Source organism: Erpetoichthys calabaricus, chromosome 16, assembly GCF_900747795.2.
Source record: "Erpetoichthys calabaricus chromosome 16, fErpCal1.3, whole genome shotgun sequence".
NCBI classification, from domain to species: Eukaryota; Metazoa; Chordata; class Cladistia; order Polypteriformes; family Polypteridae; genus Erpetoichthys; species Erpetoichthys calabaricus.
The window spans coordinates 57,505,462-57,525,947 of NC_041409.2; the positions used below are offsets into that span (position 1 = coordinate 57,505,462).

Here is a 20,486-nt window from a genome sequence, read left to right on the forward strand (position 1 = left end):
CAGAAATTACTGAAAGAGAAATTAATGTTAAAATTATCCTCCTATCCTTCTACTAATCTCCTTTAGTTCAGCTTACAGTCTTGGATTCAAAGCTAATCATATTGACATTGGGCAAAACTTCCATTATGGGTGGAATTTTGTTGACCTTTTCATGATAAAGATGGGGGGGGGGGATGGGGGGGGGGGGTTAGTACTTTCTCTCCAACTTGAACTGTGTACAGCTACTTAACCTTAGGTGAGTGAGTGAGACAGCCTTAAGGCCACCTCAGAAATTGTATCCATAAAAGTCTAAGAAAGGCTCATGAATGCAGTGTTCTCAGTGTTCCTGAAAATGTAGGAAACAAATGAGAATATAAAAAAATGAACCAATTAAACATGGAAGATAACTGACAATCAAAAAAATTTAGGCAGCATAATTAGCCAGTATTATAGTAAGTCTAAAGATTCAGCTAAAAGAAATGCAGATTTAAAATGCCATAAATACATTTTTTTGTTGTTGTGTGGTATTATGATTCTTTAGCATATTTGAATACTGTCAGCAGCTTATGGTTTATTTTAGTTATTTGGTAAGGATCTTTTACAACAAAAGTTTAAATCTAGTGTAATTTATTATACTAGTTTGGTTACAAGCTAGTATATATTGTAGATTACAGTAGTATTCCTGTAGCTGGCTTATGGAGCAGGAGGCAGCACCAACACCATCAGCAATATATCTTTTTTGCAGGTCTGGTACAAAGTCTCGATATGAAGAAAAGAAATGCTCTTCTAACCAGCTGAGAAAGATGTTGGCCTAGCTAGCTGTCCCTTCTTAGGACTCGTTGCCACTCCACTGACATGATGGGAAAAATTATTATCAAAAAAAAAAAAAAAAATCATTGAAGTTGAGAGTGAGTTCTGCCTATCAGACATATGCCAAATACCACTGAAATAAACAGATCAGATATTAACCTAATGTACATATTAGAAAAAGTGCAATTACCCTCTTAATTTTGTTTTAGTCAAACAGTGCAATTACGGTACACTAAAAGTAAGTTTTTTTTTTTTTTGGTAATTCTTTCTGTATAGGACATTAATATTTTGAAGTTTTTCAAGGCTATATGAGTGTGAAGTGGCATTGATCCTAGCCATATTTGTTTCCTTTCTTGCACTCATTGTTGTCATGATGGGCTGTGCCTCTTAATAATGGTTATGAAGCATGAATGATGGTGATTTATCTCCTTGAAAAGGAACCTTTTATGTTATCATTATTACAGTTGTTTTGATTTTGATTTTCTAGTCAATGCACCAATCGAATTGTTTCTTAAAGAGTTTGACATGTCGGCAGAAGTCTTGGAAGATTATGGCATTTTGACTGCTAAGGTAAATTTACATTAGTATGATAAAATTTAAAAACCTAATTTAATGAGTACGTATGTAACATTTAGTGAATGTTTTAAGTGGAATCACTCCCTTGGTGAAGTCCTTCATATTCATGCTCTTTAGTGGACTTTTAGCTTAAAACAAGTAATTTATAAGAATGTTCTTAATTTTTTTTATATTTTTTGTTAAGGTGAATTGTACAAAAGAGAATATCACAAAATACTGCACGAGTGAACATGTGTTGAATAAAGTACATTTATTTAGGTAAGTTATACAGTATTGTCGGTCTTTGCAATCCAGCATATTCATTCCTCCTGCTGTGGTTTACCTTTGCTAGGTGACAGCACCCCTTGAGGCTGATAGGCCTTTTTGTTCTAGCACTTCAGCATAATTTAGTACTGTACCTGGGATCATTTGTGTTTTTCTTTTTTCCCCTGTCCAAGCTTTATTTATTTGATACATAATTTTTATTGTGTTTCCGTCTAATGCTTTTTGTCCTGCAGAGATTTTAGCTGTACACCTTATTTTATGTCTTATGTCTCAAACTTTATGCCTAGGTTTTGAACCACATTTCAGGTCAATGGATGATTTCAATTCATAAGATATAATGTCTTTTTTTTATTTCAGAGCTGGACAAATATTACAAACCTTTGTAACTGATACAGTTTTTGATGTGAATGCCATTGTGGCTCATGTTCTCTTGTGAGTATAATCCATATTCAGAATATTATAATTTAATGGCAAGCAAAACTAAGCTACAAATAACTAACATAAATTAGGAAATTCCAAAGTAAATAACCCTAAACAGGTATTTGGCAACCATCAGCTACAAAATGATCTCCCTTACGTAAATTCTCATCCATCCATCCATCCTCTTCCGCTTATCCGAGGTCGGGTCGCGGGGGCAGCAGCTTGAGCACAGATACCCAGACTTCCCTCTTCACGGCCACTTCTTCTAGCTCTTCCGGGAGAATCCCACGGCGTTCCCAGGCCAGCCGGGAGACATAGTCCCTCCAGCATGTCCTGGGTCTTCCCCGGGGCCTCCTCCCAGTTGGACGTACCCGGAACACCTCACCAGGGAGGCATCCTGATCAGATGCCCAAGCCACCTCATCTGACTCCTCTTGATGCGGAGGAGCAGCGGCTCTACTCTGAGCCCCTCCCGGATGACTGAGCTTCTCACCCTATCTTTAAGGGAGAGCCCAGACACCCTGTGGAGGAAACTCATTTCAGCCGCTTGTATTCGAGATCTCGTTCTTTTGGTCACTACCCATAGCTCATGACCATAGGTGAGGGTAGGAACATCGATCGACCGGTAAATTGAGAGCTTTGCCTTATGGCTCAGCTCCTTTTTCACCATGACAGACCGATGCAGAGCCCGCATCACTGCGGGCGCCACACCAATGTGCCTGTCAATCTCACGCTCCATTCTTCACTCACTCGTGAACAAGACCCCGAGATACTTGAACTCCTCCACTTTGAGGATTTGGAGGTGCTGATTCCCATCCCAGCCGCTTCACACTCCGCTGCGAACCGATCCAGAGAGAGCTGAAGATCACGGCCTGATGAAGCAAACAGGACAACATCTGCAAAAAGCAGTGACCCAATCCTGAGTCCACCAAACTGGACCCCCTCAACACCTGGCTGTGCCTAGAAATTCTGTCCATAAAAGTTATGAACAAAATCGGTGACTGTCGGCAATGCGGACCAAGCTCTGACACCGGTTGTACAGGGACCGAACAGCCCTTATCAGGGGGTCCGGAACCCCATACTCCCGGAGCACCCCCCACAGGATTCCCCAAGGGACACGGTTGAACGCCTTTTCCAAGTCCACAAAACACATGTAGACTGGTTGGGCGAACTCCCATGCACCCTGCAGGACTCTGCTAAGGGTGTAGAGCTGGTCCACTGTTCCGCGACCAGGATGAAAACCACACTGTCCCTCCTGAATCCGAGGTTCGACTATCTGACGGACCCTACTCTCCAGAACCCCCAAATAGAATTTTCCAGGGAGGCTGAGGAGTGTCATCCTTCTGTAGTTGGAACACACCCTCCAGTCCCCCTTCTTAAAGAGGGGGACCACCACCCCGGTCTGCCAATCCAGAGGCACTGTCCCTGATGTCCATGCGATGTTGCAGAGATGTGTCAACCAAGACAGCCCTACAACATCCAGAGCTTTGAGGAACTCTGGACGTATCTCATCCACCCCCGGGGCCCTGCCACCAAGGAGTTCTTTGACTACCTCGGTGACCTCAGTCCCAGAGATGGAGGAGCCCACCTCCGAGTCCCCAGGCTCTGCTTCCTCATTGGAAGGCATGTTAGTGGGATTGAGGAGGTCTTCGAAGTACTCCCCCCACTGACCCACAACGTCCCGAGTCGAGGTCAGCAGTGCACCATCCCCACCATATACAGTGTTGACACTGCACTGCTTCCCCCTCCTGAGATGCCGGACGGTGGACCAGAATCTCCTCGAAGCCGTCCCAAAGTCGTTCTCCATGGTCTCCCCAAACTCCTCCCATGCCCAAGTTTTTGCCTCAGCAACCACCGAAGTCGCATTCCGCTTGGCCTGCCGGTACCCATTAGCTGCCTCCAGTGTCCCACAGGACAGAACGGACCGGTAGGATTCCTTCTTTAGCTTGACAGCATCCCTCACCGCATGTGTCCACCAACGAGTTCGGGGATTGCTGCCACGACAGGCACCGACCACTTTACGGTCACAGCTCCAGTCAGCCGCCTCAACAATAGAGGCACAGAACATGGCCCATTCGGACTCAATGTCCCCCACCTCCTTCGGGATGTGGTCGAAGTTCTGCCGGAGGTGGGAGTTGAAGCTGCTTCTGACAGGGGGCTCTGCCAGACGTTCCCAGCAGACCCTCACAACACGTTTGGGCCTACCAGGCCTGACCAGCATCCTCTCCCACCATCGAAGCCAACTCGCCACCAGGTGGTGATCAGTTGACAGCTCCACCCCTCTCTTCACCTGAGTGTCCAAGACATGTGGCCACAAGTCCGACGACACAACCACAACGTCGATCATCGAACTGAGGCCTAGGGTGTCCTGGTGCCAAGTGCACATATGAACACCCCTATGCTTGAACATGGTGTTTGTTATGGACAATCCGTGATGAGCACAGAAGTCCAATAACAAAACACCACTCGGGTTCAGATCGGGGGGGCCATTCCTCCCAATCACACCCTTCCAGGTCTCACTGTCATTGCCCACGTGAGCATTGAAGTCTCCCAGCAGTACGAGGGAGTCCCCAGAAGGTATGCCCTCTAGCACTCCCTCCAGGGACTCCAAAAAGGGTGAGTACTCCGAACTGCATACGCACAAACAACAGTTAGGGCCCATCCCCCCACCTGAAGGCGGAAGGAGGCTGCCCTCTTGTCCACCGGGGTAAACCCCAATGGACATGCTCCAAGTCAGGGGGCAATAATTATGCCCACACCCGCTCGGCGCCTCTCACCGGGGGCAACTCCAGAGTGGTACAGAGTCCAGCCCCTCTCAAGGAGATTGGTTCCAGAGTCCAAGTTGTGCGTCGAGGTGAGCCCGACTATATCTAGCCGGAACCTCTCAACTTTGCGCACAAGCTCAGGCTCCTTCCCCTTCAGAGAGGTGACATTCCATGTCCCAAGAGCCAGCTTCTGTAGCCGAGGATTGGACCGCCATGGTCCCCGCCTTCTGTCACCAACCAACTCGCACTGCACCCGACCTCCTTGGCCCCTCCCATAGGTGGTGAGCCCATGGAAAGGGGGACCCACGTTGCCTCTTCGGGCTGTGCCCGGCCGAGCCCCATGGGTGCAAGCCTGGCCACCAGGCGCTCTCCATCGAGCCCCACCTCCAGGCCTGGCTCCAGAGGTGGGCCCTGGTGACCCGCATCCGGGCGAGGGAAAACGCTGTCCAAATTTTTTATTCATCATAGGAGGTTATGTTGAACCGCACTTTGTCACATTCCTCACCTAGGACCAGTTTGCCTTGGGTGGCCCTACCAGGGGCATAAAGCCCCGGACAACAGAGCTCCTAGGATCATTGGGACACACAAACCCCTCCACCACGATAAGGTGGCGGTTCGAGGAGGGGTACATAAATTCTATGCACTTTTATGGAAGGAGTGGCATAGCATTCATCTAATGAGAAATTTCACCATATGGTATTTTTAGATTTTGATTGAAAATGTCCCATCAGGAACCAATCCAGAATATCTCAGTTGAGGTGAGATCTAGCAAATGCAACAGATTTCTTATATTGCACTCTTCAAACCCTTTGTTGACAATGTGTTCCCTGTGGAATGGGATATTGTCATTCAGGAGCACACTTTAGGATAACAAATCCTTCAATACAGGGTAAAAAAGACAACTAAAAATTGGTCAGCTTAGTTGATGAAATCAGTTATATAACTCTTCTTAAAATATGTCTGTTTGTAGAAATAAATGACCTAACTAATCAAATGGCATAGCTTAAGCAAAGCCATAAATCAACATCATTGTGAATTTCAAATTCCTGGGTGGCATCATTTCAAACACTTTAACTTGGACAGTTAAAATATCTACTGTATTACAGACAAGAAGGTAAGTGATAACCATATATTAAAGTCCAGAAGGTCAAACAAGACCCTATGGCCTTAAATCTAGAAAAGTAAAGTGAATCCACAGTAGTAGTAATAGTGACACCCAAACATCTTTAACTCTTAATTAACACCCACATCATCTTGTAATCTCCCTCTTTCTGTCTGTTAAACAGCTTGTCAGGACTCCAGATTTTTTAACAGTACTTTATTCTCTAGCTGTTCGATTAGAGAATGTTGAATTCAGAGGATGTTGACATTAATTTCATGCTTATTTAAGTATTTTTGTTGGTTGTGGAAGATGATTATAGCTGTTTTTATGTTGTATATTTAAATTAATGTTTCATCTTTATGAGGTCAATGTGAAAAATAAGCATTGAGACCAGTAGATGTCTTTGGTTATTCTCCACACATGTACTCATTTTCTTGACGAGTACAAGGTAAAGGGAGAAATATGCTTTATTGAACCCAAGGGGAAATTGTAGTAATACATATTAACCACAATGAGATATACAGAAAAAAAACTTCACTTCTGTCTGAACATTAAAATTAATACATACCCTCCATGTCCATAACCTCTTAAAATTAGCATAATAAAATTTCAGAAAAATATTCCCTAATGAGGGTATGGATTGTTAAATATAGAGGCAGTTAGGGAATGCTGTTACTTGTACTTCACTGTCTCCAAGATGTACATCCAACTCTTGCCCTTTTTCTATGTGCCTTCATTGTTTGCAGTCCAGTTTTGTTTTGTCCAAGTGCATCTCTAGGTTTTTATTTAGACCACCTCCTTGCATGATTCTGACAAGATGTCCCCTATTCAATGTTTAGTTAGACTATTGCTTGTGTTCATTGCACCTCTTTACTGGAAGAAATACATTTAAGTGTAATAAGTGACCTGTTCACTTCAACCTGGAAAGTGTACCCTTCTCTGAAGTTCTTTTACACATTTTTTTCTTTTGAAAACCTTCCTGCTCTCGCTTTGGATTGACATTTTGTAGTCAAATGATCAAGAGTTTTTCATCTATTTTTCCATGCTTCTCTAATCATAGCTGAGTGTGTGTTTTGTCCACAGCTGTCTCCTACTGATAATGCATTTGTTTCTGACTATTTTAATAATATTTTCTCGGTTACTGTTTGGAAAACCTTTGTAAGCTGAGAAGTCTTTATTACTGAAAGTCGCTCTAAACATTCCTCAACAGTCATTTTTCAGTCAAAGAAAATGAATATTTTAAATTTAATGACCTCTGTTCTCTTCTGCATCCTTAAGGAGCCTTTTCTGTTTAAGGCCAGTTGCTATCCATTTACTTATCAGTAACTAAACACCGCAGAGGCTGAAGTCTATTAAGGCAACTCCAAGCTCAAGGGGAAAACCAACCCTAAACAAATTGTTAATCCATCACAGGGCACATTCTTATGGACATACCTCTTCATTCACATATGTGGTGCAGACGTAATTTAAAGTGTGTGTGTGTGTGTGTGTTATAACAGGTATCAGTACTACTAACTTTTGCATTAGCAGTAATTTCATTTTACTAATTATTTCTAAGTCTTTCTCAGATTAAGATTTTCTTCTTTGTCCTAAAAGTAGAAAAGTCTACTGAAGTGTGTGTGTGTCTTTTTTTTACTTCCTAATTTTAGTGCTGTTCTCTTCAATGAAGTAAAATATGTGCATACACCAGGAGAGCTGCAGAGCCTTACAAAGGCAGCAAAAGGCAGGACAGATGTGGTTTTTGCCCATGTACAGGCCCTAGGAATTCCAGGTTCGTGATTTTTTTATTGTATTTTGCTATATCCAATCAGCACTGCTTATTTAATCTTTATTTTTTATTTTTTTTTTATTTTATTGATTTTATTAAAATCACAAAACATTCCATACAAATACATCAATTTCTAAAACATAAGATCGAAAACAAATCAACCCCCACCCCTAAGTAAAAGAGCTAAGCCAGCAGAATAAAACTTGAAGGTAGTAAAAATAAGTAAGTAGATTAATTAAGAAGTGAACAATGATAAATATGGGGGGGACGGGGGGTGAGCAAAAAAGGGGGAGAGAATCTGTTTCCTCAGTACTTCTTTTAAAAACTTATTTTAAATAATGTTATTGATTAGATACTGCCAGGTTTGGAAAAAGTTCTGCACAGATCCTCTAAGTGAGAATTTGATTTTTTCCATTTTCAAATAGTACATAACATCAGTTACCCACTGACTTAGAATAGGAGAGTTAGGATTCTTCCAGCTGAGCAAGATAAGTCAACGTGCCAATAGTGTAGTAAAGGCAATTACAGTTTGTTTGTCCTTCTCCACTTTAAGCCCATCTTGGAGCACACCAGACACAGCTGTTAATGGATTAGGAGGGATTGTGATACCAAGGCTGTCTAATAGGCATTTAAAGATTTTGGTCCAGAATGATGTTAATTTGGTGCAGGTTCAGAACATGTGGCCCAGTGAGGCTGGAACTTGATTGCAACATTCGCAGGTTGGATCTTGCCCTGGAAACATTTTGGACAATTTTAAATGAGACGGATGTTCTCGATTTATATAATTTTGAGTTGAATAATTGTATGCTTTGCACATATGGATCTCAAGTGGATTCTCTGCATTGCTACTTTCCACTCCTTTTCTGAAGTATTGAGTGAGAGATCCTTTTCCCACTCTCCTCTTGGATCTTTGAAAGGGAGGGACTGTAAAATAGTTTTATATATTATAGAAATGCTGTCTGAGTCCTCAAGACTGATCAATATTTTTTCTGGCATAGAGGTTGGTGGGAGGTGAGAAAGATTGGGCAGGTTCTGTTTAACAAAGTTTCTGATTTGAAGGTAGTGAAAGAAACGTGTTGCTGGAAAGTTAAATTTGGAATGTAATTGTAGGATGCAAAGACGTTGTGTTTGTACAGATCTCTAAGTGATTTAATCCCAAATGTTTTCTAGACATTAAAAACTGCATATGTTTGAGGGTGGAAAAAGGTGGTTCTCATGCATAGGTGCCACAGTTAAAAGCTTCTTTATCTTAAAATGCTTCCTACATTGGTTCCATATTCTGAGTGAGTGAAGCACAATTAGGTTGTTAGTATATTGGCGATAACTTGCATTTATTAGGGTACAAAGCAAAGAATATAAAGAAGTACTGCAGGATTTTATTTCTATTGTGGACCAAGCCTGTGTATGTTCATCTATTTGTGTCCATGTCCAGGTTTTAATAGTTTGTATATTTGCTGCTCAGTAATAAAATTGAAAGTTAGGTAGAGCCATGCCACCTTCCACTTTAGGTCTTTGTAGGGTCACTCTTTGGATATGCGGATGTTTTGAATTCTGAGTAAATGAGGTTATGGTTAAATCTAATTTCTTAAAAAATGATTTATTGATGTGTATGTATGTGTATTGGAATGTTTTGAAATCTTAGTTAAGCTTAAGAAGGATATTCATCTTAACAATGTTAATTTTTCCAGCTAAAGTGAGATGAAGGGTTGACCATCAATGCAAGTCTTGCTTAATGTTTTCCATACAGACAGCGAAATCTTGTTGATAGAGAGCTTTATGTCTACTTGTAATGCTTACCCTTAGGTATTTAAACTGATCTGTGATGATAAAAGGGAAGGTGTCCAATCTAATATTGTGTGCTTGAGAATACACTGGAAAGAGCACACTTTTAGTCAAATTAATTCTGAGACCAGAAATGTTTTGAAATTCTGTAAGTGCTGTTAGGACTGCAGGCACAGTATTTTGTGGGTCTGATATATACAGTACCATATCATCTGTGTATAGAGAAATTTTCTGTTCAATCCTTCTCTGATAATCCCCTTTATCTCATAAGCATTTCTACAGTGAACTGCCAGTGGCTCAATGGCGATTGCAAAAAGCAGTGGTGACAAGGGGCATCCTTGTCTGGTACCACATTCTAGTTTAAAGTAGTCCGAATTAATGTTGTTAATACAAACTGATTATTCTGGATTGGTATACAGTAGTTTGATCCATGCACAAATGTTCGGACCAGACCCAAATTTCTCCAGTGTAGTGAAAAGGTGGTTCCATTCAATCATATCAAATGCTTTTTCTGCATCCAACGATAATATCATCTCTGGGGTGTTTGACTTTGTTGGTGAATATATTATATTATATTAAACAGGCGTCAAAGATTGGAAACTAAGTATTGGCCTTTAATAAATCCAGTTTGATCTTGTGATATTATCGAAGGCACCCCTTTCTCCATCCTTCTAGCTAGGACTTTGGAGAATATCTTAACATCATTATTCAGAAGTGAAATTGGTCTGTATGATGCACATTGTACTAAGTCCTTATTTTGTTTAGGAAAGATGGTGCTTGGCGAAAAGTTAGAGGTAGAATTTTATTGTCTCTAGCTTCTGTAAATGTTGCTAATAAGAGGGGAGCTAGCTGAGTGGAGAATTTCTTATAAAATTCAGCAGGGTAGCCATCGCGGCCTGCTGCATTCCCACTCTGAAGTGACTTTATAGCATGTAGTAATTCTGATAGTGCCAGATTTTGGATTTGTTGAGCTAAGATCTAATTAGCTTTCTCTCCATGTTCATAGTAATGATGGCTTGTTTTAAAAATGAGTTGTTCAGTTTCTTTTGTTGTCAAGAGGTTGAGTTCTGAATGCAGCGACTGTCTTTTCCTATGAAGAGCCTCACTTGGACACCTGGCATGTTCTTGGTCTATTCTAGTAATTTCGTTGATTAGCTCTGATACCTTCTTGGTTTCCAGTTTATTTTTGTGGGAAAGATATGAAATAATCTGGCCTCTTAAGAATGCCTTCACGGTTTCCTAGAGTATTCCTGCCGAGACCTCGGAGGATGTATTTGTCTCTAGAAAATAGCTGATTTGTTTGGATATAAATTCTGTACAGTCTTCATCTGCTAATAAAAGTGGGTTAAGACACCATTTGCGAGATGAGAATGTGGGGCGTAATGATTTTAGCTCCAAGATCAAAGGGGCATGGTCAGAAATAACAATCGCGTTGTACTTGCAAGATTTAATCGTAGGCAAGAAATTGTTATCTACAAAGAAATAATAAATTATTGAGTAACAGTGATGCACTGGTCTTTGCAGTGTTAGACGTCCTCACCCCTGTGACTGGAGACCTATCTAGGTCAGGATTTAAAACACAATTAAAGTCCCAGCCATTATAATTTTATGAGTGTTCACCTTGGAAATGGATGCAAATATATTTTGCATGAATTCCCTATCATCCACATAGGGTGCATAAACATTTATCAGAATCACTTTACAGTTAAATAAATTACCCATGACAATTGCATATCTCCCTTCAGGATCAGATATTGCATCTGATACTACAAATGAGACTCTTCTATGTATAAGAATTCCCACACCTCTAGTTTTCTTTGTAAAGCTGGAATGGAATATTTGGCCAGTCCTGTCTTTTTGCAGCCAGAACTGATCCTTGCTTAATAAATAGGTCTCCTGTAAAAATACTATTTTAGCGTTTAGACCTGTTACGTGAGAGAATACTTTCTTTCTCTTTAATTTGTGATTCAGGCCTTTAACATTCCAGCTCACAAAGTTAACTGTCCCGTCATGAAGACATTGACTTGAATTTTGATGTCATTTTGTAGTTTTAACTGAAAATGAGACAGCTTTGACCTAAATTTCCAATATTCCCAGGAGTTATTGCCATGAAGCTTATTGTTACGTTGGCACTTAATAATAATAATACATTTTATTTATATAGCGCCTTTCCCATGCTCAAGGCACTTCAGAGTTTAAGATAGAACGGCAGGGTATACAGTATATAGCATTGCACAAACCAGTATAAATAAATAAAGAAAATTAAGACAGTAAATTCAGAGAAAAAAAAAGCCTAACAGACAACATAATTGATGGCCTAGCACACACACATAGGTTACATGAGCATCTTGACATAAAGGTAAACTGAGATAAGGGTAATAAAGTCAAGTAGAGCTAAAAACCTTCCTGAACAGATGAGTTTTGAGTAGTTTTTTAAAAGAATTCATGGAGTCAGCTGACCTGATTAATTTTGGCAGGTCATTCCACAGTCTGGGCGCTATACAGCTGAAGGCCCTGTCACCCATGGAGTGTAGATTAGTGTGGGGCACAAGAAGATTGTCAGAATCAGAAGACCTTAGTGGGCGGACAGGCACATAGTGATGGAGAAGGTCACTGATGTAGTTTGGCGCATGGCTGTTTAAGGCTTTGTAGGTTATTAGTAGGATTTTATATTCGATTCTGTAAGACACAGGGAGCCAGTGAAGGCGGAGCAGGATGGGTGTGATGTGCTCGCTGCTGCTGGTTCGTGTAAGGACTCTTGCAGCCGAGTTTTGAATAAGCTGGAGCTGTGATATAAGACTAGAAGGGGCACCTGCCAGCAGCGAGTTACAATAATTGATGCGGGATGTGATAAAAGCTTGGACAAGTTTCTCAGCATTAGAAAAAGAGAGGAAGGAGCGAACACGGGATATGTTACGGAGGTGAAAGTAAGAAAGTTTCTTAATGTGGTTTATGTGGGTGGAATAAGAAAGGGAGGAATCAAAAATGACACCAAGATTCTTTGCAGTAGAGGCAGGTCTGATGAGATCACTGCCAAGATGGACTGGGAAGGAGCTCATTTTATTAAGTTGCACTTTAGTCCCAATTTGCAGAAGGTCAGTTTTGTTGCAATTTAATTTTAAAGAGTTCTGCTCCATCCAGGTATTAATTTCACTGAGGCAGGTTGTGAGCTGAGAAAGCTCTGGTGAAGTTCCCCATTTAACATTAAAATAAAGCTGAGTATTGTCTGCATAAAAATGATAACCCAGTCCATAGCTATGAATAATATGGCCAAGGGGAAGCATATAAATACAGAAGAGAAGAGGGCCGAGGACAGAACCCTGAGGAACTCCTTGTGTGAGTGGCGCTGAGCTGGATCTGCTGTTGCCAAGACTAACAAACTCTTGCCTATCAGTCAGATAGGACTTGAACCACTGGAGAGCAGTGCCAGAGATACCCAGCATGTTCTCCATTCTGGACAGTAGAACGTCATGTCTCACAGTGTCAAATACTGCACTGAGGTCTAATAGAATTAATATGCTGGTTTGTCCAGAGTCTGCTGCCATAAGCAAATCATTTGTTACCCGTAGCAGAGCAGTTTCACAGCTGTGCTGCACCCTGAAACCAGACGGAAAGGGTTCCATCAAATTATTAGAGGTTAGGTAATTGGTGAGTTGGGAGGCTACAACACGCTCAAGAACTTTTGACAGAAAAGGTAAGTGGGGAAATAGTCCGAAAGTTGTAAAGATTGTCAGCATCAAAACAAACTTTTTTAACATTGAGGTTAAAGAAGCGATTTTAAAAGTGATTGCCACAGAGCCTGTATCAAGGGATGAGTTTATTATTGTAACAGTCAGGATTATGGCATGAAAGCAGGATTTAAGTAGTGTGCTGGGGATGGGGTCCAGTACACAAGTAGTCAGTCTCATCTTACAAAGCAGGTTATTAACAAACGCAGATGTGACTGGTGGAAACTTGGAGAAGGAGCTGGATGGAGTGGGAAAACAGGAAGAGATATAAACAGATGATATATTTATGTTAGTTGAATTATTTAGATCTTTAATTTTGTTACAGAAAAAGTGGAGGAATTCCTCACAGACTTCAGTAGAAGAGGTAGTTGGGCAAGATGCGGGTTCAATTAGTTTATTAACTGCAGAAATAAAACCCTTGGGTTATTGTGGCCACTTTCTATTCTGCCATAATGGGTGTTCTTGGCAGCAGTTAGTGCTCCTCTGTAAGCTCTTTTGTGGTCAGGGAAAGCATGGATATGAACAGTGAGGCCAGTCTTACGTGACATTCTCTCAAGGCATCGGCCAGCTGCTTTCATAGATCGCAATTCTGAATTATACCAAGGAGCTGAATGCTTAAAGGAAACCTCCTTATGTTTTAAAGGAGCTGTTTTAACTAATGCTGAATCAAGGGCTGTGTTATAATGGTCAACAAGACTATCGAGTTTTGACGGAATAGGTGCAGACAGTAAAAGATCAGAAATTGATCCAGAAAGGATAGAGGGTAGGATATTTTTAAGGTTTCTGTAAGCAATTTGTCGTTTACAGATAAGAGGAGGGAGAGATAACGAGACTGTGAAAAGTACTGCTTTATGGTCAGAGAGTCCCAAATCAGTGCTGTAAATGTTGGCAACAGATAGTCCAGAAGTACAGATCAGATCCAATATATGACCAACGGAGTGGGTGGGAAAATCAACATGTTGTGTCAAGTCAAAACAGTCCAATAAGGTTAGGAATTAATTTCTCAGTTTAGATGTAGTAATGTCAATATGGATGTTGAAATCACCGAGAAGGATAATTCTCTGAGTGTAAGAGCTTAAGTGGGTTAAAAGTTCAATCAGATTGGATAAGAAGGATCCATTGTATTTTGGAGGATGATCAAGAACAATGAGTGAGACGGGACCTGGTTCCGTTATTAGTTTAAGAGCCAGGCACTCAAAAGATAATGGACAATCAATTGGGATTCATTTGATGTTTAAGTCTACTCTGACAATTACGGCAAGTCCACCTCCTTGTCTTGAGCTGCAGGGCTTTGTGTGGAAAGTGAATCCAGGTGGAGTCGCCTCGTGAGAGACATAAGTTTGTTCGGTTTTTGCCAAGTCTCCGTTAGACACAGTATATCAAGTTTGGTGTCAGTGATGAATTATGACAGCACCAATGCTTTGCCATTAAGAGATCTCGATTTAAACAGTGCAATATTAGTTAATGAGGCTTCTTTTTGCACAGAGCCGTGATCAGAGTTTATTTTCACATAATGTAAATTCGGCACACTGACACTTCTATTTCCAGGGCCATGAGAAGGACGGCATATTCCTGAGCAAATGCCACTAGTGGTCTTTTCATTCGCAGCCTGGGGGTGGCAGCGACCTGACCTGCGATGTACATATTTCGGGCACCGCAAAATCCCGGCGTCTTTTAGGATGTTCCAGTCAGACCATTTGCTCTGGACAAACTGTTTAATAAGAAGGAGTTTGTCATGAGAGTATTTTAGCATGATATCTTATCTGATAGCAGTGGAGAAGCAGCACAGCACAGCGGAGCCGGTAGAACAGGCAGGTGTGGTAGCGTAGATGAGAGGCGATAGCAAAGCAGCAGAAAGCATAGCAGGAGGAGGCAGCAGGATTTGGAAGTTCCAGCATACAGCCATAAACAGTAACACTGGGTATTACAGGCGTGATCACCCCAGAGCCACCGACCAGGAGGGTATGATCAGTTCTTAGTCGAACAGTACTGTAAAATGAATCGGGAGCAGACCAGAATAGCAAATATAATCAAGGACACAAATTATCCTGAGGTCCTAGATCGCCAGGTACAAAGAAATGGTCGTAGGTCTCGTCCCGTGATCCACAGGTTGTTGTTCCCAGTCAAAGTAGAGTCCATTAAATCTGTAAATATTAACCAAATCCATACAACTCGAGTCGGCTGCATCCACGAACTATACGTACAATAAAGGAAATAAAACAAGCGTAAGTAAGTGTAGAATTAAAGCGAGTTATCATTATAAAGATTAAAAGGATAGATTAGATATAGCTTGCTCTCTTTTTCTCCCTCCCTAGTCCCCCCACCCCCTTATTTTGCCTCCCCACTTGAGGCTGGACCACACTTCACCAAGTCCCAGTCCTCTGACATACCAAGAGACAGAGCACGTCCAAAACAAAACAAGCCCCCCAGCAGCGGCGTATGAGGATTAAAATTGAGATATCTATTGCCAATATAGTCCAAATACTATATAAAATTATATAGTCTTTAACAGTCTGAAATTGTAACATAGTAAACCCTTGAAATGGTGTTAAAAAGTGGCCCTGGATAAGAATAGCATGTAATCTTTAGTTTTAAGGAAAGTGATAAAGACACCAAAGAAGGCAACAAAGATACATTAACAGCAATGTTTGATTTTTAAACCGCAACATACAAATTATTGGAGACACTTCGATAACATCCCACCCTTGGGACCAGAACACAATGATCAATAATAAGGAATGGAAAATTAAGTGAATAAGAATTTTACTTTTTGATCGTTTTTTGTAGGTATAGAGGTTAGTTCAAGGAACTTTAAAATAGCTATATGGGGAAGAAAACTATGAAAATGAGCATTAGTAATACTAATGAGAAAGTTTCTGTTCATTTCATCTCATCAGTCAGAATGCCACTATTACCTAGATGGAATGTTAAGTTACACTTCTTTTCATTTTATGTTAAGGGGAAATTTTTGCTAAAATTTAACTTTAATCTATTTAACTTTATCCAGTTACACCAAGTAAACAGTGTTTGATCTGTAAACCAAGGCCGGATTTACAGTAATCCCTCCTCGATCGCGGGGGTTGCGTTCCAGAACCCCCCGCGAAAGGTGAAAATCCGCTAAGTAGGAACCATATGTTTATATGGTTATTTTTATATTGTCATGCTTGGCTCACAGATTTGCACAGAAACACAGGAGGTTGTAGAGAGACAGGAACTTTATTCAAACACTTATCTCTTTTTCAAAAGTTTATACGTGCTCCATGACAAGACAGAGATGACAGTTCCGTCTCACAATTAAAAGAATGCAAACATATCTTCCTCTTCAAAGGAGTGCGTGTCAGGAGCAGAGAATGTCAGAGAGAGAGAGAGAGAAAAGCAAACAATCAAAAACCAATAGGTGCCGTTCGAGCTTTTAAGTATGCGAAGCACCATGCGGAAAGCATGTCAGTTGACAAAGCAGCTGCAAGGAAGCCCAGCTAGGAAGGGAGCAATGTGAAGGTAGTCTTTCAGCATTTTTAGACGAGTGTCCGTATCCTCTAGGCCAGTGTGCAAACAGCCCCCATGCTCACACCCTCTCTGTCAGGAGCAGAGAATGTCAGAGAGAGAGAGAAAAGCAAACAATCAAAAATCAATAGGTGCTGTTTGATCTTTTAAGTATGCGAAGCACCATGGGGGAAGCATATCGCTTGACAAAGCAGCCACAAGTAAGCCCAGCAAGGAAGGGAGCAATGTGAAGGTAATCTTTCAGCGTTTTTTGAGGAGCGGTCGTATCCTCTAGGGGTGCGAACAGCCCCCGTGCTCACAATATATTTGAGGAGTTTTATTTAATACGTAATACGTGCTCTGATTGGGTAGCTTCTCAGCCATCTGCCAATAGCGTCCCTTGTATGAAATCAAATGAGGAAGCATGTACTAAAAATTAAAAGACCCATTGTCCACTGAAACCCACGAACCAGCGAAAAATCCGCGATATATATTTAAATATGCTTACATATAAAATCAGCGATAGAGTGAAGCTGCGAAAGTTGAAGCGCGATATAGCGAGGGATTACTGTATACTTCACGCGATGCATGCTGCAGCGGACACTCCTGCTATGCAAGCGTTGTACTGTTTATACTTGCGCGCGTACTTTACGTAAATCTGCAGGAATCCACCAGGTGGCAGTGTGAGATATTATCACGGTGAGAACAGGTTTGGCTTCACTGTATTGTGAATTGCCTGGAACACCCATTAAATTCCAATGACACCATACCGCAATATCTCTGAAAAGGATGTTTAATGATTAAATCCATCAGTCCAGGGATTTGTCCATTTCAGCTAGCATTGGGCACGAGGCTGAAACAGTCCCTGGACGAGGCATCAGCTTATCGCAAGGTGAATACAAGCACACACATACATGCTGGCGTCATTTTAGTGTAACCAAATCTGCATATCTTTGGAAGGAAACCGGAGCACACTGTGGAAACCCAGCATGAAAACATGTAAATTCCAGGCAGGGAATATCAGCGACATGACTCCCTGCAAGACAGCAGTGCTAACGCTCTGCCACTGTGTCACCCTCTTGTGTATAATTAACGGTATTCATTATTTAAACAAAATTACCGATTTATCTGTAAAATGTAACATACATACTTCAATGCATTTCATCATGAAAGTGATATCACGTATAAATCTGAGGATTCTAAATGTGCAGAAAGTTGGAATATCATACATTTAATGTGCTCAGTGTGGCGATCTATTGCTGTTTGCCGCTGCTGTCAGTACCGGAGGAAGCCCTAGAAAAAAAGACAGCACAGAAGATGGTATGTGAGACTTTTAAAATGTATCATGTCATTACGATTGGGAATATGCAACGCTTGAATATAAAAGCACCATGAATGCATCTGTATGTTGACATTTTACTTCACCACTTCGAATCTTTAATCAAACATCGAAGCGCGCACACTGATCTCGTAGGATCCGCAAAGTGACTTTCTGTCACATGTAGATAGTAAACAGAGACTCTGACGTCACATTCCAACTTTTAGCACACTGTGCCCCCTGACTTTTTGCTGGTACTGCAACTCGCACACGCGTCGCGATAATTTCTGAGGACCTGGTCAAAGGACGCATCAAATGAACGCTGGAAATGCGTGGCAGCCATGATGCGGGTGCATACGCGTTCTGAGCGTGAAGTATAAATGAGCCCTAAGAGGTGCATTTCCTTGCTTAGCTTTTTGTAAACAATCTTTGTCCAAAGCAATGATGTTTATCATAAGCACATTTCCTATCATGAAGGCATTCCCTGAACAGTTTTAAGGCGGCATCCTTTCGCTTTTTTGACTAAGAGCAAAAGTAACATTCATCATCTTTTTATTAACTGGTCAGATGTTATTTTTGGGTTATATCTCTTTGGACAAATGAGCAATGCAGGTTGCAAGTATCAGGAACACACTATTTAAATGCTTGTTGCTTTGTGCTTTTGTTTTAGTGCTTTATTATTTTAAATTTTTGGTAATGTTTTTATGGTGATTTAAGTGAGGACATTTTCATTTTATGTGTTTGTTTTCCAGTGGTCATCCCCATTTTCTGTAGTTGCCTATATGGGTACAGCCATTAGGTCTGTTTGCATATAAAACAATAAATACCTATTGCAATAGCACCAGGTTTCCTATCAGTTAGCTTGCACACCAAATACGCCTGAATAAATTGCCTTGCTTACATTTTCTGACTTCTTGAAATATGAATGGGATACATTCCTAGGAAAATAATACACAGGTTGCATGATAATGTTGCGTTATCCTGCCACAGTGTAACACAAAATGGAGCAGACTTCTAAAAACCCACACAAAACACTAGGTCTGTCCTTTAATTCAGGTCTGCACCCCTAGAATTGGCCTCACCCATGCTAGCCTAACCCCTACTCATAAGGCAAGCTTTGGCCTGAACTATCCCAGCAATGGAGCTAAGGCTTATTTTTATTTAAAAAGGTCAAAAAAATACTCTTAATTTCACTAAAAGAAGAAGAGGAAAATCATTAAAACTCTAGACCATTTTAAAAAAAAAAGTTGTTTTATTATCAAAAAATGCATTTAATGAATACGAAAAAGAAGCACAAAGGGAAAGGCATGAAAACATCACAAAAAATAGGTTTTGTTGGTAGGCCATAAATCCAGGAATTACTATCCAGAGACTGTAACCTTTAATGAAGCAGATGTCAGAAATTTAGGAAATACAGTAATCGGGAAAACAAAGAGAAAAATGTATAGAAATACAAAATCAATGCTGAAAATCTAGTTACTGTGGACTAAAATACTTCCTGGGGTAGTACCCCAGTTGCCTAATCAGGTGGCTTCACCTACTTTGTCTCAACACACAAGAATAATAGAAGTTAAACCAAGCTAAATCATAATATCTTAACACAAAATTGATAAAGAGTAAAATAATTTTAAATACAGCATATAACCCAGACAAAGCAAAACCAGAAATAGAATTAGTAATATTCATCCATCCTTCTTTTTTCAAAACCCTTTTTTATCCTGTGCAGGGTTGTAGGGAAGCTAGAGTCTATCCTAGCAAGCACAGGGAGCAGGGCAGGAACACTCCTTGGACAGGGCACTTGTCCATTGTAGGGTAAAAACACACACACACACACACACACACAAACAGTCAGGCCAATTCATCATTGCAAATTGACCTAATCTGTATGTCCATGCACTGTGGGAGTAAAAACTGGACAACACTATTAATAATGCAGTTAGAACATGTAAAGCCATGCAGAAAGAAGACTTGATCGCCAGTCTTCTTACTACAAGACGGAAACTCTACTGCACCCCTGTGATGCCCTTAATAATCTTTCCAGTAAGTATAGTTAATCCCAATGTAGGATTATTTTACCAGCCTCACACATTTTTTCTGCACATGAGAAAAACTTGCAAACTCCATGCAATAAGCACTCTGATTTCCTTCCTATGAGTTGCACCAGAATTCATAACATACAAAATCAAATTTATGAAAGAACAAAAAAATAAACTAAAGCCTGCACACATTAAACGGTCTCTAAATTTTACATTTTTAAGACTTTGGAGACTTTGTACATCTGACAATAATGACCCTACAGTATAAACCTATGTCATATTCGAACGCTGTAGCAGAAATCTTTGTTTTTTAAATTGGTATTTCTCTGTCTTTAATAATCCAAGAAGAAATTACAAAGATTATCCTATTCATCCTATTTCAGTGGAAAGGGTGGATTTCTGACCAGTTAAAGCCCTTCTACTTGAGAGAGTATAAAAAAAAAAAATGGTCAAGGA

General features: G+C 40.7%; 1 protein-coding gene across 5 annotated transcripts in view; it reads left to right on the forward strand.

Moving 5' to 3' along the window:
- txndc16 (thioredoxin domain containing 16) overlaps positions 1-20,486 on the forward strand; it is a 131,798-nt gene that overhangs the window by 3,351 nt on the left and 107,961 nt on the right. For all 5 annotated transcript variants that reach the window (XM_051919952.1, XM_051919953.1, XM_051919954.1 and 2 more), the window contains 4 exons: positions 1,277-1,359; positions 1,550-1,623; positions 1,987-2,061; positions 7,565-7,686. In XM_051919952.1, coding sequence (XP_051775912.1) covers positions 1,277-1,359; positions 1,550-1,623; positions 1,987-2,061; positions 7,565-7,686 — 354 coding nt within the window. The remainder of the gene's footprint in view (positions 1-1,276; positions 1,360-1,549; positions 1,624-1,986; positions 2,062-7,564; positions 7,687-20,486) is intronic.